The sequence below is a fragment of the Salmo salar genome, chromosome ssa07 (genome assembly GCF_905237065.1).
Source record: "Salmo salar chromosome ssa07, Ssal_v3.1, whole genome shotgun sequence".
Taxonomy (NCBI): Eukaryota; Metazoa; Chordata; class Actinopteri; order Salmoniformes; family Salmonidae; genus Salmo; species Salmo salar.
This window is the reverse complement of record NC_059448.1, coordinates 25,746,834-25,773,621: the sequence shown is the minus strand read 5'-3', so window position 1 is coordinate 25,773,621 and position 26,788 is coordinate 25,746,834. Positions and strand designations below refer to the sequence as shown.

The 26,788-nt window shown below is 43.0% G+C and overlaps 1 protein-coding gene across 6 annotated transcripts; it reads left to right on the top strand.

Annotated features, from left to right (window-relative positions):
* The first annotated feature begins 6,693 nt into the window (after window positions 1-6,693).
* Window positions 6,694-24,306, top strand: LOC106609013 (natural killer cell receptor 2B4-like). 6 transcript variants are annotated; one of them, XM_045721783.1, is made up of 11 exons: window positions 6,694-6,804; window positions 7,004-7,062; window positions 7,147-7,224; window positions 7,354-7,508; window positions 9,329-9,462; window positions 21,987-22,289; window positions 22,525-22,794; window positions 22,968-23,075; window positions 23,280-23,338; window positions 23,423-23,500; window positions 23,630-24,306. In XM_045721783.1, the coding sequence occupies exons 4-11, from the start codon at window positions 7,480-7,482 to the stop codon at window positions 23,660-23,662; spliced, it is 1,014 nt and encodes a 337-aa protein (XP_045577739.1). In that variant the 5' UTR covers window positions 6,694-6,804; window positions 7,004-7,062; window positions 7,147-7,224; window positions 7,354-7,479; the 3' UTR covers window positions 23,663-24,306. The 6 variants fall into 6 exon arrangements, with proteins under 6 accessions (XP_045577739.1, XP_045577741.1, XP_014062810.2 ...); XM_045721785.1 differs by adding an exon at window positions 19,704-19,834 and having other exon boundaries at window positions 7,354-9,462; XM_014207335.2 differs by lacking the exons at window positions 7,147-7,224; window positions 7,354-7,508 and adding an exon at window positions 19,704-19,834.
* Window positions 24,307-26,788: the final 2,482 nt, after the last annotated feature.

Below are 26,788 nucleotides of genomic sequence, written 5' to 3'. Positions count from 1 at the left end.
TGTCACATAAACCCAAACCACAGCTAAATGCAGCACTAACCTTTGATGATCTTCATCAGATGACAATCCTAGGACATTATGTTATACAATACATGCATGTTTTGTTCAATCAAGTTCATATTTATATCAAAAACCATCTTTTTACATTAGCATGTGACGTTCAGAACTAGCATACCCACCGCAAACTTCCGGTGAATTTACTAAATTACTCACGATAAACGTTCACAAAAAACATAACAATTATTTTAAGAATTATAGATACAAAACTCCTTTATGCAATCGCTATGTCCGATTTTAAAATAGCTTTTCGGTGAAAACACATTTTGCAATATTCTGAGTAGATAGCCCAGCCATCCCGGGCTAGCTATTTAGACACCCACCAAGTTTAGCCCTCACCAAAGTCAGATTTACTATAAGAATAATTGGATTACCTTTGCTGTTCTTCGTCAGAATGCACTCCCAGGACTTCTACTTCAATAACAAATGTTGGTTTGGTTCAAAATAATCCATAGTTATGTTCAAATGTCCTCTGTTTTGTTCGTGCGTTCAAGACACTATCTGAAGGGTGACGAAGGGTGACAAAACCTTTCTAAATATTCCGTTACCGTACTTCGAAGCATGTCAACCGCTGTTTAAAATCCATTTTTATGCCATTTTTCTCGTAAAAAAGCGATAATATTCTGACCGGGAAACCCTGTTTACGTTCAAAGACAGAGAAAATAAAAACATGGTGTCGCCTCGTGCACGCGCCTCAGTCTCATTGTCCTCTGATAGACCACTTACCAAATGCGCTAATGTTTTTCAGCCAGGGGCTGCAAAGACATCATTCAGCTTTTTGCCGCCTTCTGAGAGCCTATGGGAGCCGTAGGAAGTGTCACGTTACAGCAGAGATCCTCAGTTTTCAATAAAGAGAATGTAGAAGCCCAAGAAATGGTCAGACAGGCCACTTCCTGTAAGGAATCTTCTCAGGTTTTTGCCTGCCATATGAGTTCTGTTATACTCACAGACACCATTCAAACAGTTTTAGAAACTTTAGGGTGTTTTCTATCCTAAGCCAATAATTATATGCATATTCTAGTTTCTGGGCAGTAGTAATAACCACAATTAAATCGGGTACGTTTTTTATCCGGCCGTGCAAATACTGCCCCCTACCCTAGAGAGGATAGGGAAGATTCTCTAGTGAGCTAAGCAAAAACAGTTTGGTTATATCACGATAGATTCAGAGAAGAGAAGGGGTTTTGGGAAGGAAGGCTAAGGAACATTGGTCTTTATCTGACCTGGGAAGCTATTCTAACATAAATACATATGCCACTAACGATCGCTCATTCGGAAAACTAATGCACTGTATTTACGTGAAGCTGGTGGTGTGATGCTCTGGTTTTCCCCGTCCTTTGTGGAATCTTCCGGGTCATCGTGTGCTCACGTGGTCTGAGAGGTTCATCTCACTCTGGAGATTCGTCCACGTCGGTCAGTGTTCGCGTACTAGATTTACACATATGTTCAGCTGCAGTCTGATATATGCTAGTTTAGTATGCACTTCTTCTTTAGGTGATCAATAGATCAGAGTTCATACCATTTCACGTGTGGTGCAAGCTCTCACGTTTCCTGGCGTGTAGGGTTGAAATTAGAATTAGGACAAGTCCTCCCGTTATTTGGAACTTAGGTGACTTTGGGTCATGGGGGCTTTTATAGAAATGTAGAAAAGGGGTTGGTTCATATTTCCACCCAATGCCTATTCACTTGGGCGTGGCTACTGACTTAGTTAAACTTTTCAGGGAAGACGATTTTCTCATTTTAAAAGCTAACATCATATAACATCATTTCACAAACAGTTTAATCTTTACCAATTCATTTTATACAATAATTAGAAGCAAACCTCATACATAACTGAGGCACCTGTGTAAACAGAGTTAGGGTAATGTCGCTGTATTGTCATCCATGAGGTCACAAACATGAAACAAAACGGACCAGGTCGTAGCTGGCTTCTCCACCGACCGTTTACACATTCTACAAAATATAAATATTGTTTCATTCTCAAATTCTGGGATGTAGTAGAATTGGGCCAGAGAATCCCTTTGTCTTGCTGTGAAACTCTCTCTCTCCATACAGCATGGCCAGGGAGTCTCTTTACGGAATTTATGATGTGGAGGTTAAAAACTTCTTCAGGATCGGTGGGTCAAGTTACAAGAACATTTCCCAGGACATAGACATATCTGATATTGGCAGAAAGCTTAAATTCTTGTTAATCTAACTGCACTGTCCAATTTACAGCAGCTATTACAGTGAAAGAGTACCATGCTATTGTTTGAGAGTGCACAGTTTTGAACATGAAAAGTTATTAATAAACCAAATAGGCACATAAGGGCAGTCTTTTTACAAAATGTTGAACATAATTGCAATGGTACATTGGATCAGTCTAAAACTTTGCACATACACTACTGCCATCTAGTGACCAAAATCTAAATTGCAGCTAGGCTGGAATAATACATGATGGCCTTTTGTGTATTAAGAACGGTTGTTTTTCTTTGTATTATCTTTTACCAGATCTATTGTGTTATATTCTCCTGCATTCCTTTCACATTTCCACAAACTTCAAAGTGTTTCCTTTCACATGGTACCAAGAATATGTATTCCCTTGCTTCAGGGCCTGAGTTACAGACAGTTATATTTGGGTATGTCATTTTAGGCGTAAACTGAAAAAAGGGTCCGTAGGTTTGTTCACATCCCTGCTAGCCAATTCACTGAAACGGCTAGCGTCATGACACATGAAAACAAAATGCATCTCAAATACATCTTATTAATAGGGAGGAAACCATAAAAGGAATAAAATAGTAACAATTATACTTTCTTGCGCAGTTTTAAAGCATTTTGCTCATAAACCATTTCTTAAGGTTAATCTTAAAACTCCGTAGTGTATTGATGGATTGTATATGGTTTGGTACACCATTCCACTGCACCAGTGTTAAGGAAAGAGCTTTTTCCAGCTATGCTCCTATCGTAACGACCGACACTGGAGTCGAGAAGCAGGTACAGGGAGTTGAACATTTAATGAACAGACATGAAAGAGGACAGGCACAGTGTCAGCACACGGGAAAATAAGGACATATGACAATCAATGCTGCAGCAGGGAATAGAGCAGGGAACCAGACAGATATAGGCGAGGAAATGATAGAGTTGATTGAGTCCAGCTGAGTCCAATAATCACTGATGCACATGATGGGGGAAAGGCAGGTGTGCGTAATGATGGTGGCAGGAGTGTGTAATGCTGGGGAAGGCGCCTGGGAGGGGGAGCGGGAGCGGGAACAGGCGTAACAGTACCCCCCACTCTAGGGGCGTCACCCGGCATTCCTATCTGGGCGAGCGTGACGGGCCGGCCGAGGCACGGATGCTGGACAAGCCGGCTGAGCATAAACTCCTGACGAACCGGCAGAGGCATGGGAGCCCGACAATCCGTCTGGGGCGTGAAAACCTTTCAATCCCGCTGAGGCGTGGGAGCCCGATGATCCGGCTGAGGCGTAGCAGCCTGACGAGCTGGCTGGGCGTAAAACCCTGACGATCCGGCTGAGGCCTGATGTGGGATGGGCGCCTTCCGAGCCAACCGGGGAAAGAAACCTCTCGAGCCAGCTAGGGCGTGACAGCCCAAGGAGCTGACTTAGGCACCCTCAGTTCCATCGGTGGCGGCACCCGGACCCGACGTCTCCACCAACAGGAAAGCCAGCACTCCCCGATGCTTCATGTGGTGGCTGCAGCATTCTGTAACGACCTGGAGTCGAGAAGCAGATACAGTGAGTTCAACATTTAATGAAGAACAGACATGGAACAAGACAGGCACAGCGTCAGCACACAGGAAAACAAGGACATGACAATCAATGCTGCAGCAGGGAATAGAGCGGGGAACCAGACAGATACAGGGGAGGTAATGACGGAGGTGATTGACTCCAGCTGAGACCAATAATTACTGATGCGCGTGACGGGGGAAAGGCAGGTTGCGTAATAATGGTGGCAGGAGTGCGTAATGCTGGAGAGCCTGGTACTTTCGAGCTCCAAGGAGTGGGAGCGGGAGCAAGCATGACACCTATAGAGAATTGGTCTCATATTGGCAACACTGGCTCTGGTGTGATGGCAATGAGAGTCTCTAATGAAATTAAAATAATCAGACAGGTAATTGGTGGAAAGGTCATGTATCACTTTAAAAACCATCAACAGTTTAATATGCACCACCATCAGATCAACTGGAAGCCAGTTCAGTTCACTGAAATGATTAGGACCAACGTGCGTCCCTTTGGCTGAGCTTGAGTATAATTCTCATTAGTTTGTTTTGGGCCGTTTGAAGTTTGTCCTTCAGATTTTTTGTTATGCCACTGAACCATGAGATACAAGCATAGTCATAGTGGCACTGTATCAGAGATTCTGCCAGGATATCATAGTCTCTCTATCCAGGAACTTGGCTACCCATGCCAGGAACTTTGTCCTGGAGTGAACATTCCCAATGGCCTTCGGAGCCACAAGTTTGCATGTCATGTGTTGGTCCAGTTGAAATCCAAATGTGTGTAACAGAGAATTTTTCCATCACCGCTACACCATTAAACTTGACCGAGAAGTTGGAGAGTTTTTCACTTTGTGTTTGGAACCAAACAGGATACATTTTGTCTTGCCTAAATGGATAACTACTTACTGACTTTAGTCAGTTGGCTGCTTAGTGTCGTTTCAACGGTCTCCTTATTCTAATGTGAAACCAAGAGGGTAGAATCATCCCCAAACAGGATCGATTGCATGTGCTTGCTTGCATGATAAAGTAAGGAAAACCGTCAGCTTTCTCTAACATCATTGTTGGTCTTTGCATGGTGTGTGTTGACTGTAGAATGCCTGGTCATCAGTGATAGGTTGGATATCTCGAAACGTTTGCTTTATTAATGTGTGATAACATCTACATAATACCTATATTCAGGAACATACCATGATGTGTGTATTCTGCAGTTTTGAATGAGTGCCAATGGTGTGGTTGGGTCAGCAGCTGTTGCAGTGCTTCTAGAACGCAACAGATCTTAAGACCCTGTGCCTAAAAACTGTCATTCATTAAATTTATGACGATATGGGACTGTATGAAATTATTTTTTCTATTACATAATATGATACATTGTCAGACTAGGATAACTGCAGTTATGTCTTAAATTCTTCAATGAACTGTAACTGTATTTTTTCATTACTGACATTTTTTGGTGTAAGGGTTTATAAAATATTACTTCAGACTGATACTATAATGTTGCCCATGCAGTATATGATGCATTTCTGGTGAATAATTACACATTAAACACAGTGGTATTTGTACTTGTGAGCTGAGGTGGGGTTATCAGATCTACCACCACTTCTCTTTTGCTGTCATCTCATCCTGTTCTACTGAATGTGGGGGAGGAGTGGACTTTAATGAAGTGAAAAAGCACCAACACACTCAGATACGTAAAGATATAAAGTGAAAATATGTAAAGTGCCACGTACAGCATAAATGAAACCTGGAAATGACCTATATGAATCCAATCCATTATAATCTATTATTGATTAGGTAGGACCTTGCATTGCAGTTTATTATTGTATAATTATTCATATAGGCACACTGTAACAAGTATTACAGTCACACTGTAGCAAGAGTGTAACAATGAGAAATTACATCACTTGCTACATCATACTACATGAATAATTACACAGTAATAAGATCAATGTAATATAGTGTGCAACCACTCATTGATGTCAGAATTGTTTTATTTTTTATTTTATTTACGCTTTATAACGTATGTATTTGTGTGTTTCAGGTTTAGGTGTTCCTCTGATCATCAACAAGAGAGTGGGGGACTCCGTGGAGCTGCTGGCAGGCTTAGAGAGGGGACATTTCAAATCCTTGGAGTGGAAGTATATGGGAAAGGATATTAAAGAATTAAACTCAGAAGTTGTATATTCACCTGGATCCCAGTTCGAGGGGAGACTAAAGATGAACACCAAAAACTTCAGTTTAACAGTCAAAGAACTGACACTGCAAGATTTTCTACTTACAGGAGGTCAGATTGGCAGTAAGACCATCACTCTGAAGGTCCACGGTAGGCTGTTATCACCATTTTTGCATCCTATTTTGATATCATTCTTATTTATATCCATAACCATAGCTGATGTTTACACTATAACACCGATTTTGTGGTTTTACACTGACCTGACTCACCATGCTTTGTTAAATACCCATCACATTTTCAAGTCGTTTTTCTCCTGGTGGTATGGCTATGGTAGGATTCATTTAGACATCAAGCTATTGGCCAACCACTCCTGTACGGTACGGCTGGTGTGCAACGTGTCCTGCTACCCCAACATGACCTACACCTGGGAGAGAGACAATGAGATCTACGGGGACGCCCAGCAGATTCACTTCTCTCTCTCACCAGCAGAGTTAAACATCAGTGTAAAGTGCAACGTCTCCAACCTAGTCAGTTGGAAAACTGCCTCTACGACAGTAAAGTGTAGTAATGACACAACCACCCCAGGTACCTAGATAACATAATAATCCCTTCCATACACTTTCAGTGTGCTTATATGCTTATGTTGTCAAATATAATATGTAATGCATGTGATTACATTGGATGTATATGATATAGAGCCATTTAGTCTTTATCATATTGTATAGTCTAATCATGTGTGTTGTACAATATGTGACATGACTGGTGTGGTTTACCATCTACATCAGAGTATCAGTAGAAGGAGCTGTGGTGCTGATCCTCACTGTAGCTGTGGCAGTGTGCTACTGCAGGGGCCGAAGTAACACAGGTATGTACAGCTTAGGGGTCTCCACTACACTTAAAGTGACATTTCAGGTGGTTCTAGAAGTTTTCTTCAGCTGATTTTTTGGGGGATTTGCTAGAAATTAGAAAAAGTGTGAGACCCCTCATTAATTCCTTGGTATGTTTGTTGATATTCTGTATAAAATGTATCTGATGGGTTGATTTTTTGTTCTTATAAAACACAGAAGATCTAACTGACAACACAATATATGCTAATGTTATGGACAACACAAGAATTAGAGATGTAAGTATGCATTGCCATTATTATTTATCTGAATGTGTGGAATCTGTATGTGCAGTATTTTAAAGGGCTGTATTTTGATTCCAGACAAGATCAAACAGTCATATAAACCCAAAATCCATCTATGAAACTGTCAATGATCTGGTTATCCCAGGTTTGAACAAGGTAAGATGTAAATGGTCATAATGGTAAAATGTCTGTGATTGAATGGAAGACTATGTAGTCTACTTTGAGAATAGTCACTACCTTTCTTGATGCTAAAACAGTTTCTTCTTGATTATCTGTCACATGTAGCCGCAGACTCTGTGTGACAAGATCACATTTGGACGCCCAGAAGCCCCCCAGTCTCCCTACCAGAAAGTACTTTGAGCTGAACAGGATGTGGTCATAGGCTGGGCCTTCCATAGATATGGCCTCTGCATGCTCTGCATCTTACACGTCTATATTCCGTAAATAGGCTGAGATGTTACTGTTGAATTTCATCACGACCTACACTATTTGCTTACATTTATTTCCTTCTCCCTTTATTGATTCTCATATCTACAATATATCATAAAGCCTTACGCCTTTCTTTGAGGGCCTAGTTACAATTAGGAGATTCTGAAATGTGTAATAGGCAGTAGTAGGTGTTGTGATCAGACAAGCTCATATGTCAAATTTCTATTTTCTAGATTAAAGAAAATAATTGTACAAAATAGTATAACATTGATTAGTGAGGTTGATTTATGCCTGTGAGTAGAAAGTGTACTCTTTTTCATTAGGATTATGTGCTCGCCAGGCATTGATGAGGTTGTAATCAGAGAGTATATGATGGAGAGACTTCGTTACATGTGGATTGTAGTTGTTCTTATTTGATTTGTCCGCATGTCCAAAATGGCATTCATGTCTGTTCCAATAACCAGATGGAATTCAATTAATTCCAAAAAATATGCCGTTCACAGAATGAAAAATGTTTCTACCTTTTTGCATACGTTGAGTGCCTTGCTTTTAGAGTGAATTATAATTAACACTCATGACTGTATTTGTTTGCGACAGATTGTTGTATTGAATGGTTTTGAGTACTCTAGCCTTCACCAAGTGAGTACCTAAGTGAATATGTTGTCTTTAAAATTAAACTCATTATGACACACATTACATATATCTTAAAGCCTTTGAGGGCCTAGCTACACCCTAACACAGTGGTCTGAAACTCCTGGTTTACAGGCCACATCAAGCCTGCAAGTCACATTATGTTGACTTGCAAAGTGATGTTTATTTCCTATTGGAATCCAGACAGAGTTAGGATATCCAACAATTGGAGCTTTTATTCACACGCAACCTGCATTCAGAATGACTGTTAGGGTAGGGAAGATTGATTACTGAGACTAAATCATATTAAATCATATTAACAGGAACAGCCATAACAGTAAAGTGGGAAATAAGTCGAACTACTAACAGATTGGATTAGTTTGATTCGTTGATTAATCTTATGCTACACACACATAGATAACATGCATTTTTTCTAAAGTACATGCAAATTCACAGATATTGAAACAAAGCATTCTGAAAATCAACAAGCAAGAGATCATGCTGGAATAATAACGATGATAATGTTTGGTGTGGTTTTGAGTTATTTTGAGCAAACATTAATTTGTAATTTTACTCAACAAGCTTGTTCAAATACAACTGACTTCAAGCAGAGTTTGCTTACTAAAGACACTAACACTTTGGCTCAAATTCGTGTCCTTTTTAAGTCCACTCAACTTGCATAATAACACTAATTAAGCAATTGGTTAAGTTTGACTTTTTCCAGTGAACATTGTAGGAAATTTAAAGGCTGAGGAACTTCACATTAGGTCACCTGTTTGTCATAGTTTAGTGGTCATGGTTTACTCTCTTCAAATTTAGCAGAGTGGTTTTGTGAAGGAAGGCGCTGTGGGAACCTGTCAAATAGAGATATGGTTGTAGTCATGCAAAAACCTGTGAAAACCTAGTTGTTGGGCTGATGAGTACACATGAAAAGGTGTGCAGGGATTATGTCATTTACAGAGAGAACATTGACAATGTTATTTCAGCATACATATTGTATAGTTCACTTTTTAATTTCTCTTTTACATTCAATCTGTCACTGTGATCACTACATTGCTGGGTTATTACTTTGAACAGTTGACAGACCTACCTTGTTTGTGCTGTAGCTCAAGAACAGAATGTTGATTCCTTTTATAGTAAGATTAAGTTGTGTAGAGATGAACATGACATCAGATGCTATTTTTTTCTGTTTCTCTTTAAGCATCTGTACCTTTCGAATTCTGTCAAAGCCCCATTCGTGCAACAGGAAATGTAGGGGTCCCAAGGACACGCTGGTGTCGACAGTCACTTACCACCGGCTCAGAATGGAGCACACTTCACTTTATGTGCTACTCTGTGAGTATGATTAATGTATTTATCTGTATTTTGAATATTGTTAGCTAACTATTTCCTTGTATGTAGTATTCATTTATGTTGTATTAATTCTCATATGTCAAAAACATATAAAGTGATGATTCCCCACGTCACTGTATTTCTTTGAAATATAATTTCATTTAAGGACATATTCCTTTTACTGGCTGTATTGCTGAGTTGAAACGATGCATTTACATGTTGAACATTCCTATACACTTCTTATTATGTAAAGCAACACTTTCTAACAAAATCTCTATGCACCATATTGCTGTAAACCACATTTAGATTTGATTTCTACTGATATGAACCAATACAGAAGTGGTCCATGTCTGTATTATTATGATAACATAGAGAGAGGAAGGAATAAGAGGGCAGACCCAGTAGACTGAGGGGTTATGTTGTTGCTATGTGACCAATGGCCCCCTCCCAGTTGGGGGGAGTGAAGAGCTCCTCAGCAGAGTCTCACAACTCAATCGCTGGTTGAAAACAAAAAGATAGAATTTGGCCTGCTGAGGATTGACGGATTCCATTTTAGCTGGAGGGGTGCTTTCATCTTATCTATTAACATAGACAGTGCTCTAACTCCTCTAGCTTCACAATGAGATAGGGTGCAGGCCAGACAGCAAGCTGTTAGCCAGCCTGCCAGCTTAGTGAAGTCTGCCACTAGCACAGTCAGACAATGATGCTCAGCTATCCCCATTGAGACCGTGTCTGTGCCTCAATCTAGGTTGAGCAAAACTAAACATGGCAGTGTTCGCTTTAGCAATCTCACTGGAATAAAGACCTCCTCCATTCCTGTCATTATTGAAAGAGATTGTGATCTCACATTTCAAAATAGGGCTACTTAATGTTAGATTCCTCACTTCCAAGGTAGTCATAGTCAATGAACTAATCACTGATCATAATCTTGATGTGATTGGCCTGACTGAAACATGGTTCAAGCCTGATGAATTTACTGTGTTAAATGAGGCCTCTCCTCCTGGATACAATAGTGACCATATCCCCCGCGCATCCCGTAAAGGCAGAGGTGTTGCTAACATTTACGACTGCAAATTTCAATTAAAAAAAATAATAAGAACTGCATTTTTGTCTTTTGAGCTTCTGTCATTAAATCTATGGAACATACTCAATCCCTTTTTATATCTACTGTTTACAGGCCTCCTGGGCCGTATACAGCGTTCCTCACTGAGTTCCCTGAATTCCTATCGGACCTTGTAGTCATTGCAGATAATATTCAAATTTTTGGTGACTTTAATATTCACATGGAAAAGTCCACAGATCCACTCCAAAAGGCCTTCGGAGCCATCATCGACACAATGGGTTTTGTCCAACATGTCTCTGGACCTACTCATTGCCACAGTCATACCCTGGATCTAGTTTTGTCCTGTGGAATAAATATTGTGGGTCTAAATAATCCTGGATTATCGGACCACCATTTTATAACATTTGCAATCGCAACAAATAATCTGCTCAGACCCCAACCAAGGATCATCAAACGCTGTGCTATAAATTCTCTGACAACCACAAGATTCCTAGATGCCCTTCCAGACTCCCTCCACCTACCCAAGGACATCGGAATACAAATATCAGTTAACCACCTAACTGAGGATCTAAATTTAAACTTGTGTAATACCCTAGATGTAGTCGCATCGCTAAAAACAAAAATAAAATTGCTCCCTGGTGTCATAAGCTTCGTCTTCTGAGGAGTAAGAAATATCGGACCAATACGCAGCGTGGTAAGTGTCCATACTTATATTTTTATAAACGTGAACACTAAACAAAACAAGAACACGAACGACAGTCCTGTAAGGCTACACAGCTATACAAAGAAACAACCACCCACAAACACAAGAGAAAATAAACCAACTTAAATATGGCCTCCAATTAGAAGCAACAACAACCAGCTGCTTCTAATTGGAGGTCGTTACCAAAACTAACATAGAAATAGACAAACTAGAAAACCCACATAGAAATAGAAAACATAGAACATAAACCAAAAACCCCGAAACACACAAAACAAACACACCCCTGCCACGTCCTGACCAACTACAATAACAAAATGACCCCTTTACTGGTCAGGATGTGACACCTGGTATACAGAAAATACCCGAGCCCTGACGCAAGCTTCCAGAATATTGGAAAGGAAATGGCGCTCCACAAAACATCTTCCGACTAGCTTGGAAAGACAGTACCGTGCAATATCGAAGAGCCCTCACTACTGCTCGATCATCCTTTTTTTACAACCTAATTGATGTTTATAATTAATCCCCAAGTTGTCTATTGTCTGAATAATCGATAATATTTCAACCGGACAATAGCGCGCAAACCAACTCTACTTCATTCTACAGTCCACTTACAAAATGGTCTCATTCTTCCTAATTTTTCAGAAAACAAGCATGAAACAATGTCTAAAGACTGTTGACATTTGGTGGAAGCCACAGGAACTGCAATCTGGGTCCTAACCCATTGCATACTGTGTAGGCATTCAATTGAAAACTACACACATCAAAAATATCCCACTTCCTGGATGGATTTTCCTCAGGTTTTCGCCTGCCATATCAGTTCTGTTAAACTCAGACATTATTTTAACAGTTTTGGAAACTTTCGAGTGGATTCTATCCAAATCTACGAATTATATGCATATCCTAGCTTCTGGGCCTGAGTAACAGGCAGTTTACTTTGGGCACGCTTCTCATCCAGATGTCGAAATACCGCTCCCAAGACATAACAAGTTAAAAGCGTCATCTCATCGGTCACTCCACCTTCTCGGGAGCCCCGCTTACCTCCCCCGGAACGCTTCAATGGAGAGCCGAGCACCTGTCAGGCGTTTCTAGCTTAGCGTGCCCTCTTCTTCGAGCTTCAGCCCTTCTCCTTCCCCTCGGATTGCTCCAAGATAGCCTACCTCATTACGCTGATGTCCGGGAGGGCTCTCACCTGGGCCACCGCAGTATGGGAACAACAGCCGGCTGTATGCGTTAGTCTGGAGGGGTTCGTGGGAGAGGTGAAGAAGTGGTTTTTGATGCCCCGTTCTCTAGGAGAGAAGCTGCCCAGTAGCAAATCCAGCTTTGGCAGGACTCCCTTCAGTGTGGCAGACTATGTGTTGGATTTCTTCATGTTGGCAGCGGAGAGTGCTTGGAACCAGGAAGCGCTGTTCTATATGTTCCTGCACGGTGTCTCGGAGGAGGTCAAGGATGAGCTTGCTGCTCGGGAGTTACCTAAGGATCTCGATTCTCTCATCGCTTTGACCATCCGAGTCAGTGGGCAATTACGGGAATGACGGAGGGAGAGGAAATTCGATTTCACTCGCACGTCCAGGGATTCCACCTTATCTCAGAGTCATCCCGGAAGTCCCCGACGGTCCCGTTGCCGATAGAACCGAGGCTTCCCGACTTCCCTGGAGAGTCGCCAAAGTTAGCTGAGTCACCGCTTTCTGAGCCTATGCATCTAAGCAGAGCTGGGCGGTCGCCAGCGGAATGGCAATACAGGATCAACACTAAGAGTTGTCTGTATTGCGGGACACTTGGTCATTTTGTGTCTTCTTGTCCTTTAAAAAGACCAGGCTCACCGGTAGGGGCGAGTACTCCGGTGGGCCATATGGAGAACTTTTCAGCTTTCCTTGCTCGCACCCCTTTTCATGACATTCTGCTGTGGGGATATCAGTCTAAATCTCTCCGGGTCCTCATTGACTGGGGTCTATGAGAGCTTTTTGGACGCTACCCTGGCTTCCGAGCTGAACAGCCCCACTCAGCCTCTCTCCATTCCCATAGATGTTAGAGCGCTGGACGTGTGCTCCATTGGCCGGGTCACTCATATCACTCCCTGTGTCAGGGAATCACAGTGAGACTATTCAATTTCTGCTCAAGTCTCTCAGCTGGTCTACTGGTACCATCATGGGCTGGAACCGCGATGCCATGCCCATTGTCTGAAGTCAGCGCAACCTGCCCCGGGAAATCTTCCTGGGGCTTGGAAGGTCCCCCGGACCTCTCCGTCATTCCCGCGGAGTACCAGGACCTTAGGGAGGTGTTCAACAAGGCACGGGCCACTTCGCTCCCACCGCACTGACCATATGACTGTGGGATTGACCTTATCCCTAGCAACCCTGCGCGCCGGGGGACGACTGTACTCGCTGTCGAGACCGGAGACCAAGGCTATGGAGACCTACATTGGGGACTACCTAGCTGCAGGTTTATCCATCCATTGTCTGGTCCCGCTGGCACAGGGTTCTTCTTTGTGGAGAAGAAGGACAAGACCCTGAGCCCGTGCATCGACTACTGGGGACTCAATGAAATAACGGTGAAGAACCGCTATCCGCTACCTCTCATCTCCTCGGACTTCGAGCCGCTCCAGGGGGCCACCATGTTTTCCGAGCTGGATCTACAGAACGCCTACCACCAAATGCGGATACAGGAAGGGGATGAGTGGAAGATCACCTTCAGCATGGCCAGTAGCCACTACGAGTATTTGGTCATGCCATTTGGCCTCACTAATGCCCCTGCTGTGTTCCAGGCTCTGGTAAATGATGTTCTCCGCGGCATGTTGAACCGGTTCGTCTTCGTTTACATTGATGACATCCTCGTCTTCTCCCACTCCCCCCAAGAACATGTGCTCCATGTCCGACAGGTTCTTCAACGCCCCCTGGAGAATCAGCTGTTAGCTGTTAAGGCATAGAAGTGTGAGTTGCATTGCTACACCATCCCCTTTCTGGGATACATCATCCCCGCTGGGAGTGTCTAGATGGATCCCGGGAAGGTGAGAGTGGTAGTAAATTGGCCCCAGCCTACATCCAGGGTGCAGATGCAAAGTTTCCTGGGGTTTACCAACTTATCGTCACCCTGGCTTCCCCCCTGTCAGCACTCACCTCTCCCAAGGTTCCATTCACGTGGTCCCCTGACACTTCACCACTCGTCCCATCTTGGTTCATGCTGACCCTTCCTGTCAGATCATGGTGGAGGCCGATGCTTCTGATGTAGGAGTGGGTGCGGTCCTGTCCCAGCGTTCTGCCCTGGACCTAAAGCTACATCTTTGCACCTTCTTCTCCCACCCCCTCAACGCCACAGAGAGAAATTACGATGTAGGGAATCGTGAGCTTCTCGCAGTAAAGATGGCTTTGGCGGAATTTAGGCACTGGCCTCAAGGGTCGGCTCATTCGTTCATTGGATGTACCGACTACAAAAATCAAATCAAACTTTATTTGCCACATGCGCCGAATACAACAAGTGTAGACTTTACCGTCAAATGCTTACTTACAAGCCCTTAACCAACTGTGCAGTTCAAGAAGAATATTTTTTTTCCAAGTAGGCTAAAATAAAAAGTATCACAATAAGAATAACAATAACGAGGCTATATACCGGGGTCACCGGAACCGAGTCAGTGTACAGGCTAGTTGAGGTAATCTGTACATGTAGGTGGGGGCAAAGTGACTATGCATAGGTAACAAACAAACGAGAAGCAGCAGTGTACAAGAGGGGGGGGTGTCAATGTAAATTGTCCGGTTGCGATATTTGTGAATTGTTCATCAGTCTAATGGCTTGGAGGTAGAAGCTGTTGAGGAGCCTTTTGGTCCCAGACTTGGTGCTCCGGTACCACTTCCCATGTGATAGCAGAGATAACAGTCTATAACTTGGGTGACTGGTGTCTCTGACAATTTTATGGGCTTTCCTCTGACACCGCCTATTACATAGGTCCTGGATGGCAGGAAGCTTGGCACCAGTGATGTACTGGGCCGTTCACACTACCCTCTGTAGCACCTTACGGTCAGATGCCGAGCAGTTGCCATACCAGGCAGTGATGCAACAGGTCAGGATGCTCTCGATGGTGCAGCTGTAGAACCTTTTGAGGATCTGGGGACCCATGCCAAATCTTTTCAGTCTCCTGAGGGGGGAAAGCTTTTGTCGTGCCCTCTTCACGACTGTCTTGGTATGTTTGGACCATGATAGTTCATTGGTGATGTGGACACCAAGGAACTTGAAACTCTCGATCCACTACAGCCCCGTCGATGTTAATGGGGGGCCTGATCGGCCCGCTTTTTCCTGTATTCCATGATCATCTCATTTGTCTTGATCACGTTGAGGAAGAGGTTGTTGTCCTGGCACCACAACGCCAGTTCTCTGACCTCCAGCCTATAGGCCTTGTCATTGTTGTCGGTGATCAGGCCTACCACTGTTGTGTCGTCAGCAAACTTAATGATGGTTTTGGAGTCGTGTTTGCCCACACAGTCATGGGTGAACAGGGAATACAGGATGGAACTAAGTACACACCCCTGAGGGGCCCCAGTGTTAAGGATCAGCGTGGCAGACGTGTTGGTGCCTTCTCTTACCACCTGGTGGCGGCCCGTCAGGAAGTCCAGGATCCAGTTGCAGATGGAGGTGGTTAGTCCCAGAATCCTTAGCTTAGTGATGAGCTTCGTGGGCACTATGGTGTTGAACGCTGAGCTCTTAGTCGATGAACAGCATTCTCACATAGGTGTTCCTTTTGTCCAGGTGAGAAAGGGTAGTGTGGAGTGCGATTGAGATTGCGTCATCTGTTGGGGCGGTATGCGAATTGGAGTGGGTCTAGGGTGTCCGGGAGGATGCTGTTGATGTGAGCCATGACCAGCATTTCAAGGCACTTCATGGCTACCAATGAGAGTGCTATGGGGCGGTTATTTAGGCATGTTACCTTCGCTTCTTTGGGCACAGGGACTATGGTGGTCTGCTTGAAACATGTAGGTATTACAGACTCAGACAGGGAGAGGTTGGAAATGTCAGTGAAGACACCTTACAGTTGGTCCACGCATGCTTTGAGTACACGTCCTGGAAACCCGTCTGGCCCAGCGGCTTTGTGAATGTTGACCTGTTTAAAGGTTTTGTTCACATCGGCTACTTAGAGCGTTATCACAGTAATCCCGAACAGCTGGTGCTCTCATGCATGCTTCAACGCTCGTTGCGAGCATAAAAGGCATTTAGCTCATCTATTAGGCTTGCGTCAATGGGCAGCTCGCATCTGGGTTTCCCTTGGTAGTCCGTAATAGTTTTCAAGCCCTGCCACATCCGACAAGCGTCAGAGCCGGTGTAGTAGGATTCAATCTTAATCCTTTATTGACTCTTTGCTTGTTTGATGGTTCATCTGAGGGCGTAATGGGATTTCTTATAAGCATCCGGATTCGTCTCCCGCTACTTAAAAGCTGTAGCCTTAGCCTTTAGCTCAATACGGATGTTGCCTATAATCCATGGCTTCCTGTTGGGATATGTACGTACAGTCACTGTGGGGATGACGTCATCGATGCACTTATTGATGAAGCCAATGACTGAGGTGATGTATTCCTCAATGCCATTGGATGAATCCCGGAACATTTTCCAGTCTGTGCTAGCAGAACAATCCTGTAGCATCCGCATCATCTGACCACTTCTGTATTGAGCGAGTCACTGGTACTTCCTGCTTTAGTTTTTGCTTGTAAGCAGGAATCAGGAGGATGTAATTGTGGTCAGATTTGCCAAATGGAGGGTGGGGGAGAGCTTTGTGCAGCTCTGTGTGTGGAGTAAAGGTGGTCTAGGATTTTTTTCCCTGGTTGCACATGTGACATGCTGGTAAAAATTTGGTAAAACTGATTTAAGTTTGCCTGCATTAAAGTCCCCGGCCACTAGGAGCGCTGCTTCTGGGTGGGTGAGCATTTTCTTCTTTTGCTTATGGCCTTGAGTTGGTTGAGAGCGGTCTTAGTGCCAGCTTCGCTTTGTGGTGGTAAATAGACGTCTACAAATAATACAAATGAGAACTCTCTTGGTAGATAGTGTGGTCGACAGCTAATCATAAGGTACTCTTCCTCAGGCGAGCAATACCTTGAGATTTCTTTAATATTCGACATCACGCACCAGCTGTTATTGACAAATAACACACTCACCCACCCCTCATCTTACCAGAGGTAGCATCTCTGTTCTGCTGGTGCATGGAAAATCCCGCCAGCTCTATATTGTCCGTTTCTTCGTTCAGCCACGTCTCGGTGAAACATAAGATGTTACAGTTTTTAATGTCCCATTGGTAGCATAATCTTCATAGTTGGTAATCAATTTTAATGCACGTTAGCAAGAAGATTGGAGGGCATTGGGAGTTTATTTGCTCGCCTACGGAGTCTCAGAAGGATCCCCGATCTGTGTCCCTTTTCCGGCGTCTTCACGCAAAAGGTGTGGATCTGGGCCTGTTCCAGTGAAGCAGGATATCCTTCTCATCGGACTCGTTAAAGGAAAAAGTTTCTTCCAGTCCGCGGTGAGTAATCACTTTTCTGATGTCCAGAAGTTATTTTCGGTCATAAGAGGCGGTAGCAGCAAAATTGTGCACAATAAGTTAAAAAAGAAGTTACACAAAAAGCAAGAAAAGTAACAAAATTGCACAATTGGTTGGGAGAATGTAAAATGTCAGCCATGTTCTTCGGCGCCATCTGTAATTGCCTTTTAAACTTGGAGTATCTCCGCACCACGAAACGCCTCAACTCCAGGCAAGCTAGATGGGCCCTGCTGTTCACACGGTTCAACTTCTCCATCTCATATTGGCCGGGATCCAAGAATGTCAGGCCGGATGCGCTGTCTCACCGCTATAGCCCCACGGCTATTAACTCGGAGACCGAGACCATCCTTCCCAACTCATGCCTGGCGATGTCACTCAGCTGATGTATAAGGAAGCATGTCCGGGAGGCGCAGAGTTCCCATCCGGGGGGAGGGGTCAAGATAACCGGATGTTTGTGCCTGACTCATCCAGACTGGCCTGCCACCCGGGCTCCCGTTGAACCCTGGCTTTTGTGCGACAACGCTTCTGGTGGTCTACCATGGTCCCTGACATCTCTGCATTCGTTGCCGCTTGCACGGTTTATGCACAAAACAAGACTCCTTGACAAGCTCCGGCTGGTCTCCTCCAACATCTTCCTGTCCCTCACCGTCCCTGGTCACATCTCCCTGGACTTGGTCACGGGTATTCCCCCATCTGATGGCAACACTGCCATCCTGACTGTGGTGGATCGTTTTTCCAAAGCCGCCCACTTCATTCCTCTCCCCAAACTACCCTCTGCCAAAGAGACAGACCAGCTCCTGGTGCAGCATGTCTTCCGGATCCATGGACTACCAGTCGGCATGGTCTCGGCATGGTGAAATGAAGATGCATCTTATCTGTAGCTCCAGCAATTGTATCTGCTTTGTATTGTGTATTGAATTGTTTTGTTGTAAATGTATTAAATGAGCAAAGTTCCCTGAGCAAAGTTCAAAAGCCGTACCCCATCAGCTGAAGACCCATTGAGATTTTCAGAATGACTTTTGGGGGAAGAGTGTGCCTGGAAAGAACAGTTCTTCTCAGTTTTATGATGTCATATACTCTGCAGGAGTTCTGAGGAGCTAGTAACCTACGTACGAATGACTACCAGTTCTCCCATATTGCCTCCTCATCCTACAGACAGGTCATAACGATTAATGGCATTAGTGGTGTATGACTCTGACTGCTATTTTCAGTGTCCCAGCATGGTCTGGAAGGTCACTGTTCCAGTTAGGGGGGTTCTGTGTCTGTGTTTATGTCTATGTGGTTAGACAGACAGCTGGCAGCCAGGTCATTGTCACTGCTCCTGAGAAACAGTCACAGGAAGTGGCATCACCAAGAGATGTTATCTGAAACATAGAAGGGGGGCCTCTATCAGTAACCTGGGACCCATTACCTTCCGAAAATGTCCCTCAGTCACACTGACATATGAGCATGCAGAAGAAGTCATGCAAACACTTCTGCAGGCATATGAAGCCAAGATGAAACTGCACGGACAGTGTTATAACATTTTTGCCCTCTCTCGCTCTCTCTAACCCTCTCTCTCTCTCCCCCTCTCTCTTTCTTTCTTTCTCTCTCTGTCTGTCTCAATCTCACTCTCTGTCTCACTCTCTCTTCCCCCAAGCTGTCTATCTCCCTCCTTTCTCTTTCTCTGCAACATTGAGTGGTCTACTCACAAAATAACAAAGCCACTGGTATCTGTGAAACACCATGACCATTTACCACACAACCAGCAGCAGCTAGGAAACACATGCTCCAAAACCACCACCATCAGACTGATCAACACAGTGACAGACCCCAAACACAAACACGCCTCATTTTCTAACTCTCAAGCTGAGTGAAGGGGTAGAATGTGACTTCTTTTTCAGCTAACATACAGGAATTATTTTATAGAACAGCAGCCCTCATCAAAAGGAAGTCTCTGCTCTATCTTCTCTGTGTGTTTTGGATAGTCAACTGCTAGCCATCAGTGACAGTGAAAGACAAGGACATACAGCCAGAGGAAATGGTCATCACCTTAAAGAGATGTCCTGCTTCTCAAAACAGGGAATACTACTTCTCCTTCTCTCCAACCTCCACTATGGTAAGTTCTGTAACTATTTTTATTCATTTGAACATTTTAAACACAGTAGAACCATCAACGAGGATGACACAAACAAGTTTAAAAACGTATCCCCATTGTGGTCCTCTTGAATATACAATAAAACAAAAATACAGTGTACACAAGATAACATGAAAACAAAATACATCTCAAATACATCTCATCAATAGGGAGGAAAAATAGATTACCAAGTAACGTTCATTGAAACAATTATACTTGCACAGTTTTAAAGCATTTTGCACATAAACCATTTCTTAAGATTTATCTTAAAACTCCCTAGTGTATTGATAGATTTTATATGGTTTGGTACACCATTCCATTCCTCTGCACCAGCGATAAGGAAAGAGCTTTTTCCAGCCATGCTCCTATAGAGCAGCGGTCTCATATTGGCAACACTGGCTCTGGTGTGATGGCTATGAGAGTCTCTAATGAAATTAAAATAACCAGACAGGTATCACTTCCAAAACCATCAACAGTTTAATCTGCACCACCACCAGATCGTCTGGAAACTGGCACTTTAGTTTGTTTTGGGCCGCTGGAAGTTTGTCCTTCAGATTTTTTGTTAAGCCACTGAATCATGAGATACAAGCATAGTCATAGTGGCCCTGTATCAGAGATGTTGCCAGGGTCCTCATAGTCTCTCTATCCAGGAACTTTGTCCTGGAGTGATCATTCCTAATGGCCTTCAGAGCCACAAGTTCGCATGTCATGTGTTGGTCCAGTTCACATCCCAATGTATCTAACAGAGCATTTTTCCTTCACCGCTACACTATTAAACTTGGCCGAGAAGTTGGAGAGTTTTTCACTTTGCGTTTGGAACCAAACAGGACACATTCTGTCTTGCCTAAATGGATAAACACTTACTGACTTTAGTCAGTTGGCTGCTTAGGGTCTTTTCAACAGTCTCCTTATTCTAATGTGAAACGAAGAGGGAAGAATCATCCCCAAACAGGATCTATTGCATGTGCTTGCTTGCATGATAAAGTAAGGAAAACTGTCAGCTTTCTCTAACTTCCTTGTTGGTTTTTACGTGGTGTGTGTTGCCTGTAAGAATGCCTAGTCATCAGTGATTGGTTGGATATCTCGAAACGTTTGCTTTATTACTGTTTGATAACACCCACATAATACCTATAGTCAGGAACATATCATGATGTATGTGTGGCTCAGTTGGTAGAGCATGGTGTTTGCAACACCAGAGTTGTGGGTTCGACTCCCACGGGGGACCAGTACGGGAAAAAAATGTCTGAAATGTATGCACTCACTAAGTCGCTCTGGATGAGAGCGTCTGTTAAATGACGTAAATGTATTCTGCAGTTTTGAATGAGTGCCAATGGTGTGGTTGGGTCAGCAGCTGTTGCAGTACTTCTAGAACCCAACAGATCTTAAGACCCTGTGCCTAATGGCTGTCATTCATTAAACTTAAGGCGATATGGGACTGTATCAAATTACTGTTTCTATTACATAATATGATACATTGCCAGACTAGGATAACTGCAGTTACGTCTTTAATACATCAATGAACTGTAACTGTATTTTTTTTCTTAATTCATGATTGACATTTTTTGGTGCAAGGGTTTATAAAACAATACTTCAGACTGATATGTAATTATAATGTTGTCAATGCAGTATATGATGCATTTCTGGTGAATAATTAAACATTAAACACAGTGGGAGTTGTACTTATGTGCTGAGGAGGGCTTATCAGATCCACCCCACTTCTCTTTTCCTGTCATCTCATCCTGTTCTACTGAATGTGGGGGAGGAGGGGACTTTAATGAAGTGAAAATAGGACCCACACACTCAGATACATATAGCTATAAAGTGAAAATATGCAAAGTTCCACATACAGCATAAATTAAATCTGGAAATGCGCTATATAAATCCAATCCATTATAATCTATTATTGATTAGGTAGGACTTTGCATTGTAGTGTATTATTGTGTAAATATTCATGTAGGCACACTGTAACAAGTATTACAGTCACATTGTAACAAGTATTAGAGTGTAACAATGAGTAATTACATCACTTGCTACATCGTACTTAAATGAATAATTACACAGTAATAAGATCATTGTAATATAGTGTGCAACCATTGACTGATGTCAGAATAACGTGTGTATTTGTGTGTTTCAGGTTTAGGTGTTCATCTGATCATCAACAAGAGAGTGGGGGACTCCGTGGAGCTGCTGGCAGGCTTAGAGAGGGGACATTTCAAATCCTTGGAGTGGAAGTACATGGGAAAGGATATTGCAGAATTCAACTCAGAAGTTGTATATTCACCTGGATCCCAGTTTGAGGGGAGACTAAAGATGAACACCAAAAACTTCAGTTTAACAGTCAGAGAACTGACACTGCAAGACTCAGGGGATTTTCTACTGACAGGCGAAGAGGACAAAGGTCAGATTGCCAGTAAGACCATCACTCTGAAGGTCCACGGTAGGCTGTTATCACCATTTTTGCATCCTATTTTGATATCATTCTTATTTATATCCATAACCCTGATGATCTTTAAACTATAACACAGGTATTGTGGTTTTATACTGACCTTACTCACCATGCTTTGTTAAATATCCATCACATGTTCAAGTCATCTTTCTCCTGGTGGTATGGCTATGGTAGGGTTAATTTAGAAGACTCATTACGAGTCTCTGTCTCTCTCCTGGTTGGTCAGAGCCTGTATCCAAGGTGGCGATCCAGACAGACATCAAGCTATTGGCCAACCACTCCTGTACGGTACGGCTGGTGTGCAACGTGTCCTGCTACTCCAACATTACCTACACCTGGGAGAGAGACAATGAGATCTACGGGGACGCCCAGCAGATTCACTTCTCTCTCTCACCAGCAGAGGGAAACATCAGTGTAAAGTGCAACGCCTCCAACCTAGTCAGTTGGAAAACTGCCTCTACGACAGTAAAGTGTAGTAATCACACAACCACCCCAGGTACCTACATATCATAATAATCCCTTCCACACACTTGTCAGTGTGCTTATACGATAATGTTGTCAAATATAATATGTAATGCATGTGCTCACATTGGATGTATATGATATAGAGCCATTTAGTCTTTATCATATTGTATAGTCTAATCATGTGTGTTGTACAATATGTGACAGGACTGGTGTGGTTTACCATCTACATCAGAGTATCAGTGGGAGGAGCTGTGGTGCTGATCCTCACTGTAGCAGTGGCAGTGTGCTACTGCAGGGGCCGAAGTAACACAGGTATGTACAGCTTAGGGGCCTCCACTATACTTAAAAAGAAATTTCAGGTGGTTCTAGAAGTATTCTTCAGCTGATATGATTTTGGGGGGGATTTGCTAGAAATTAGAAAAAGAGTGAGACCCCTCCTTAATTCCTGGGTATGTTTGTTGATATCCTGTATAAAATGTTTCTGATTGGTTGATATTTTGTTCTTATAAAACACAGAAGATCTAACTGACAACACAATATATGCTGATGTTATGGACAACACAAGAAGTAGCGATGTAAGTATGCATTGCCATTATTATTTATCTGAATGTGTTAAAGCTGTATGTACTGTATTGTAATGGGCTGTATTTTGATTCCAGACAAGATCAAACAGTCATGTAAACCCAATATCCATCTATGAAACTGTCAATGATCTAGTTATCCCAAGATTGAACAAGGTAAGATATAAATGATCATAATGGTAAAATGCCTGTGATTGAATGGAAGACTATGTAGTCTACTTTGAGAAGAGTCACTACCTTTCTTGATGCTGAAACAGTTTCTTCTTGATTATCTGTCACATGTAGCCGCAGACTCTGTATGACAAGATCACATTTTGACGCCCAGAAGGCACCCTCCTCTCCCTACCAGAAAGAACTGTGAGCTGAACAGGATGTGGTCATGAGCTGGGCCTTCCATAGATATAAAACCCTCTGTATCCTCTGCATCTTACATGTGTACATTCTGTAGTTAGGCCTAGATGTTGCTCTTATTTTCATCACGACCTGCTCTATTTGCTTTCTTTTTCATGATTGTAATCTTCTCCCTTTATTAATTCTCATATCTACAGTATATCATAAGGCCTTATGCCTATCTTTGAAGGCCTACTTACAATTAGGAGATTCTGAAATGTGTCACTGGCAGTAGTAGGTGTTGTGATCAGACAAACTACTATGTATCTTTCTTGATTGAAGAAAACAGTTGTAGATAATAGTATGACATTGATTAGTGAGGTTGATTTATGCCTGTGAATAGAAAGTGTACTATTTTGCATCAGGATTATGTGCTCGCCAGGCATTGATGAGGTTGTAATCAGAGAGTATATGATGGAGAGCCTTTGTTACATGTGGATTGTAGTTGTTCTTATTTGATTTGTCCGCATGTCCAAAATGGCGTTCATGTCTGTCCCAATAACCAGATGGAATTCAATTAATTCCAAAAAATATGCCGTTCACAGAATAAAAAATGTTTCTACCTTTTTGCATACGTTGAGTGCCTTGCTTTTAGAATGAATTATAATTAACACTCATGACTGTATTTGTTTGCGACAGAGACATGATTGTTGTATTGAATGGTTTTGAGTACTCTAGCCTTCACCAAGTGAGCACCTAAGTGAATATGTTGTCTTTAAAATTAAACTCATTATGACACACATTACATATATCTTAAAGCCTTTGAGGGCCTAGTTACACCCTAACACAGTGGTCTGAAACTCCTGGTTTACAGGCCACATCAAGCCTGCAAGTCACATTATGTTGGCTTGCAAAGTGATGTTTATTTCCTATTGGAATCCAGACAGAGTTAGGATATCCAACAATTGGAACGTTTAATCACACGCAACCTGCATTCAGAATGACTTTTGGGGTAGGGAAGATTGATTACTGAGACTGCCTAAATCATATTAACTGGAACAGCCATAACAGTAATGTGTGAAATAAGTCAAACTACTAACAGATTGGATTGTTTGATTGGTTGATTAATCTTAAGCTACACAAGCATAGATAATATACATTTTTTCTAAAGTACATGCAAATTCACAGGTATTGAAACAAACCATTCTGAAAATCAACCTGCAAGAGATCATGCTGGAATAATGATAATGATGATGATTGGTGTGGTTTTTAGTTATTTTGAGCAAACATTCATTTGTAATTTTACTCAACAAGTTTGTTCAAATACAACTGACTTCAAGCAGTTTGCTTATTAAAGACACTAACACATTGGCTCAAATTCTCGTCCTTTTAAAGTCCACTCAACTTGCATAATAACACTAATTAAGTAATTGGTTAAGTTTGACTTTTTCCAGTGCACAGTGTATGAAATGAAAGGCTGAGGAACTTAACATTAGGTCACTTGTTTGTCATAGTTTAGTGGTCATGGTTTGCTCTCTTTATATTTAGCAGTGTGGGTTTGTCAAGGAAGGCGCTGTGTGATGCTGATCAGAGAGAGCTAAATAGAGAAATGGTTGTAATCATATGCAAAAACCTGTGAAAACCTAGTTGCTGGGCCGATGAGTACACATGAAAAGTTATGTCCATTTCAGAGAGAAGAATGACAATGTTCTTGCAGCATACATTTTCTGTAGTTCACTTATTCATTTCTCTTTCACATTCAATCTATCACTGTGATCACTACATTCCTGGGTTATTACTTTGAACAGTTGACAGACTGTAACTCAAGAACATCTACATGCAGTTGACCTCCAAATAGCTACAACATAAACCAAATGATAAACATGCCATGACGTCAAACCTTTGACACCTCTCCTAGTGACATTAAAGATTGGACTGAAAATGTAAACATGACCAGGTATGGTAAATGCAATATTGACTTCACTTTTTGCACAAATATGTTATTATTCACATACTATAGTTTTCTCTTCCTCCCAAAGAAAGACCACAGTGTTGATGTGTTAATTCCTTTCACAGTAAGAGGAAGTTGTGTAGAGATGAACATGACAATAGATGCTATTTTTTTCTGTTTCGCTTTAAGCATCTGTACCTTTCTAATTTAGTCAAAACCCCATTCGTGTCACAGCTGCAGGAACTGCAGGAACTGTAGGAACTGCAGGAACTGATTGACTCCGCTGTCCTGGCGTCGTGAGGGAGCTTGTTCCACCATTGGGGTGCCAGAGCAGTGAACAGTTTTGACTGGGCTGAGCGGGAACTGTGCTTCCGCAGAGGTAGGGAGGCGAGCAGGCCAGAGGTGGATGAACGCAGTGCCCTTCTTTGGGTGTAGGGACTGATCAGAGCCTGAAGGTACGGAGGTGCCGTTCCCCTCACAGCTCCGTAGGCAAGCACCATGGTCTTGTAGCAGATGCGAGCTTCAACTGGAAGCCAGTGGAGTGTGCGGAGGAGCGGGGTGACGTGAGAGAACTTGGGAAGGTTGAACACCAGACGGGCTGCGGCGTTCTGGATGAGTTGTAGGGGTTTAATGGCACAGGCAGGGAGCCCCGCCAACAGCGAGTTGCAGTAATCCAGACGGGAGATGACAAGTGCCTGGATTAGGACATGAGCCGCTTCCTGTGTAAGGCAGGGTTGTACTCTGCGAATGTTGTAGAGCATGAACCTACAGGATCGGGTCACCGCCTTGATGTTAGCGGAGAACGACAGGGTGTTGTCCAGGGTCACGCCAAGGCTCTTAGCACTCTGGGAGGAGGACACAATGGAGTTGTCAACCATGATGGCGAGATCATGGAACGGGCAGTCCTTCCCCGAGAGGAAGAGCAGCTCCGTCTTGCTGAGGTTCATTTTGAGGTGGTGATCCGTCATCCACACTGATATGTCTGCCAGACATGCAGAGATGCGATTCGACACCTGGTTATCAGAAGGGGGAAAGGAGAAGATGAATTGTGTGTCATCTGCGTTGCAATGATAGGAGAGACCATGTGAGGATATGACAGAGCCAAGTGACTTGGTGTATAGCGAGAATAGGAGAGGGCCTAGAACTGAGCCCTGGGGGACACC

Coding starts and splice junctions, on each gene's coding strand:
- LOC106609013 (XM_045721782.1), top strand. CDS start 9,246: ATGTTGATTCCTTTTATAGTAAGATTAAGTTGTGTAGAGATGAACATG. Junction 9,463..21,986: donor TTCACTTTATGTGCTACTCT/GTGAGTATGATT, acceptor TGTGTGTTTCAG/GTTTAGGTGTTCATCTGATC. Junction 23,501..23,629: donor TTATCCCAAGATTGAACAAG/GTAAGATATAAA, acceptor TGTCACATGTAG/CCGCAGACTCTGTATGACAA.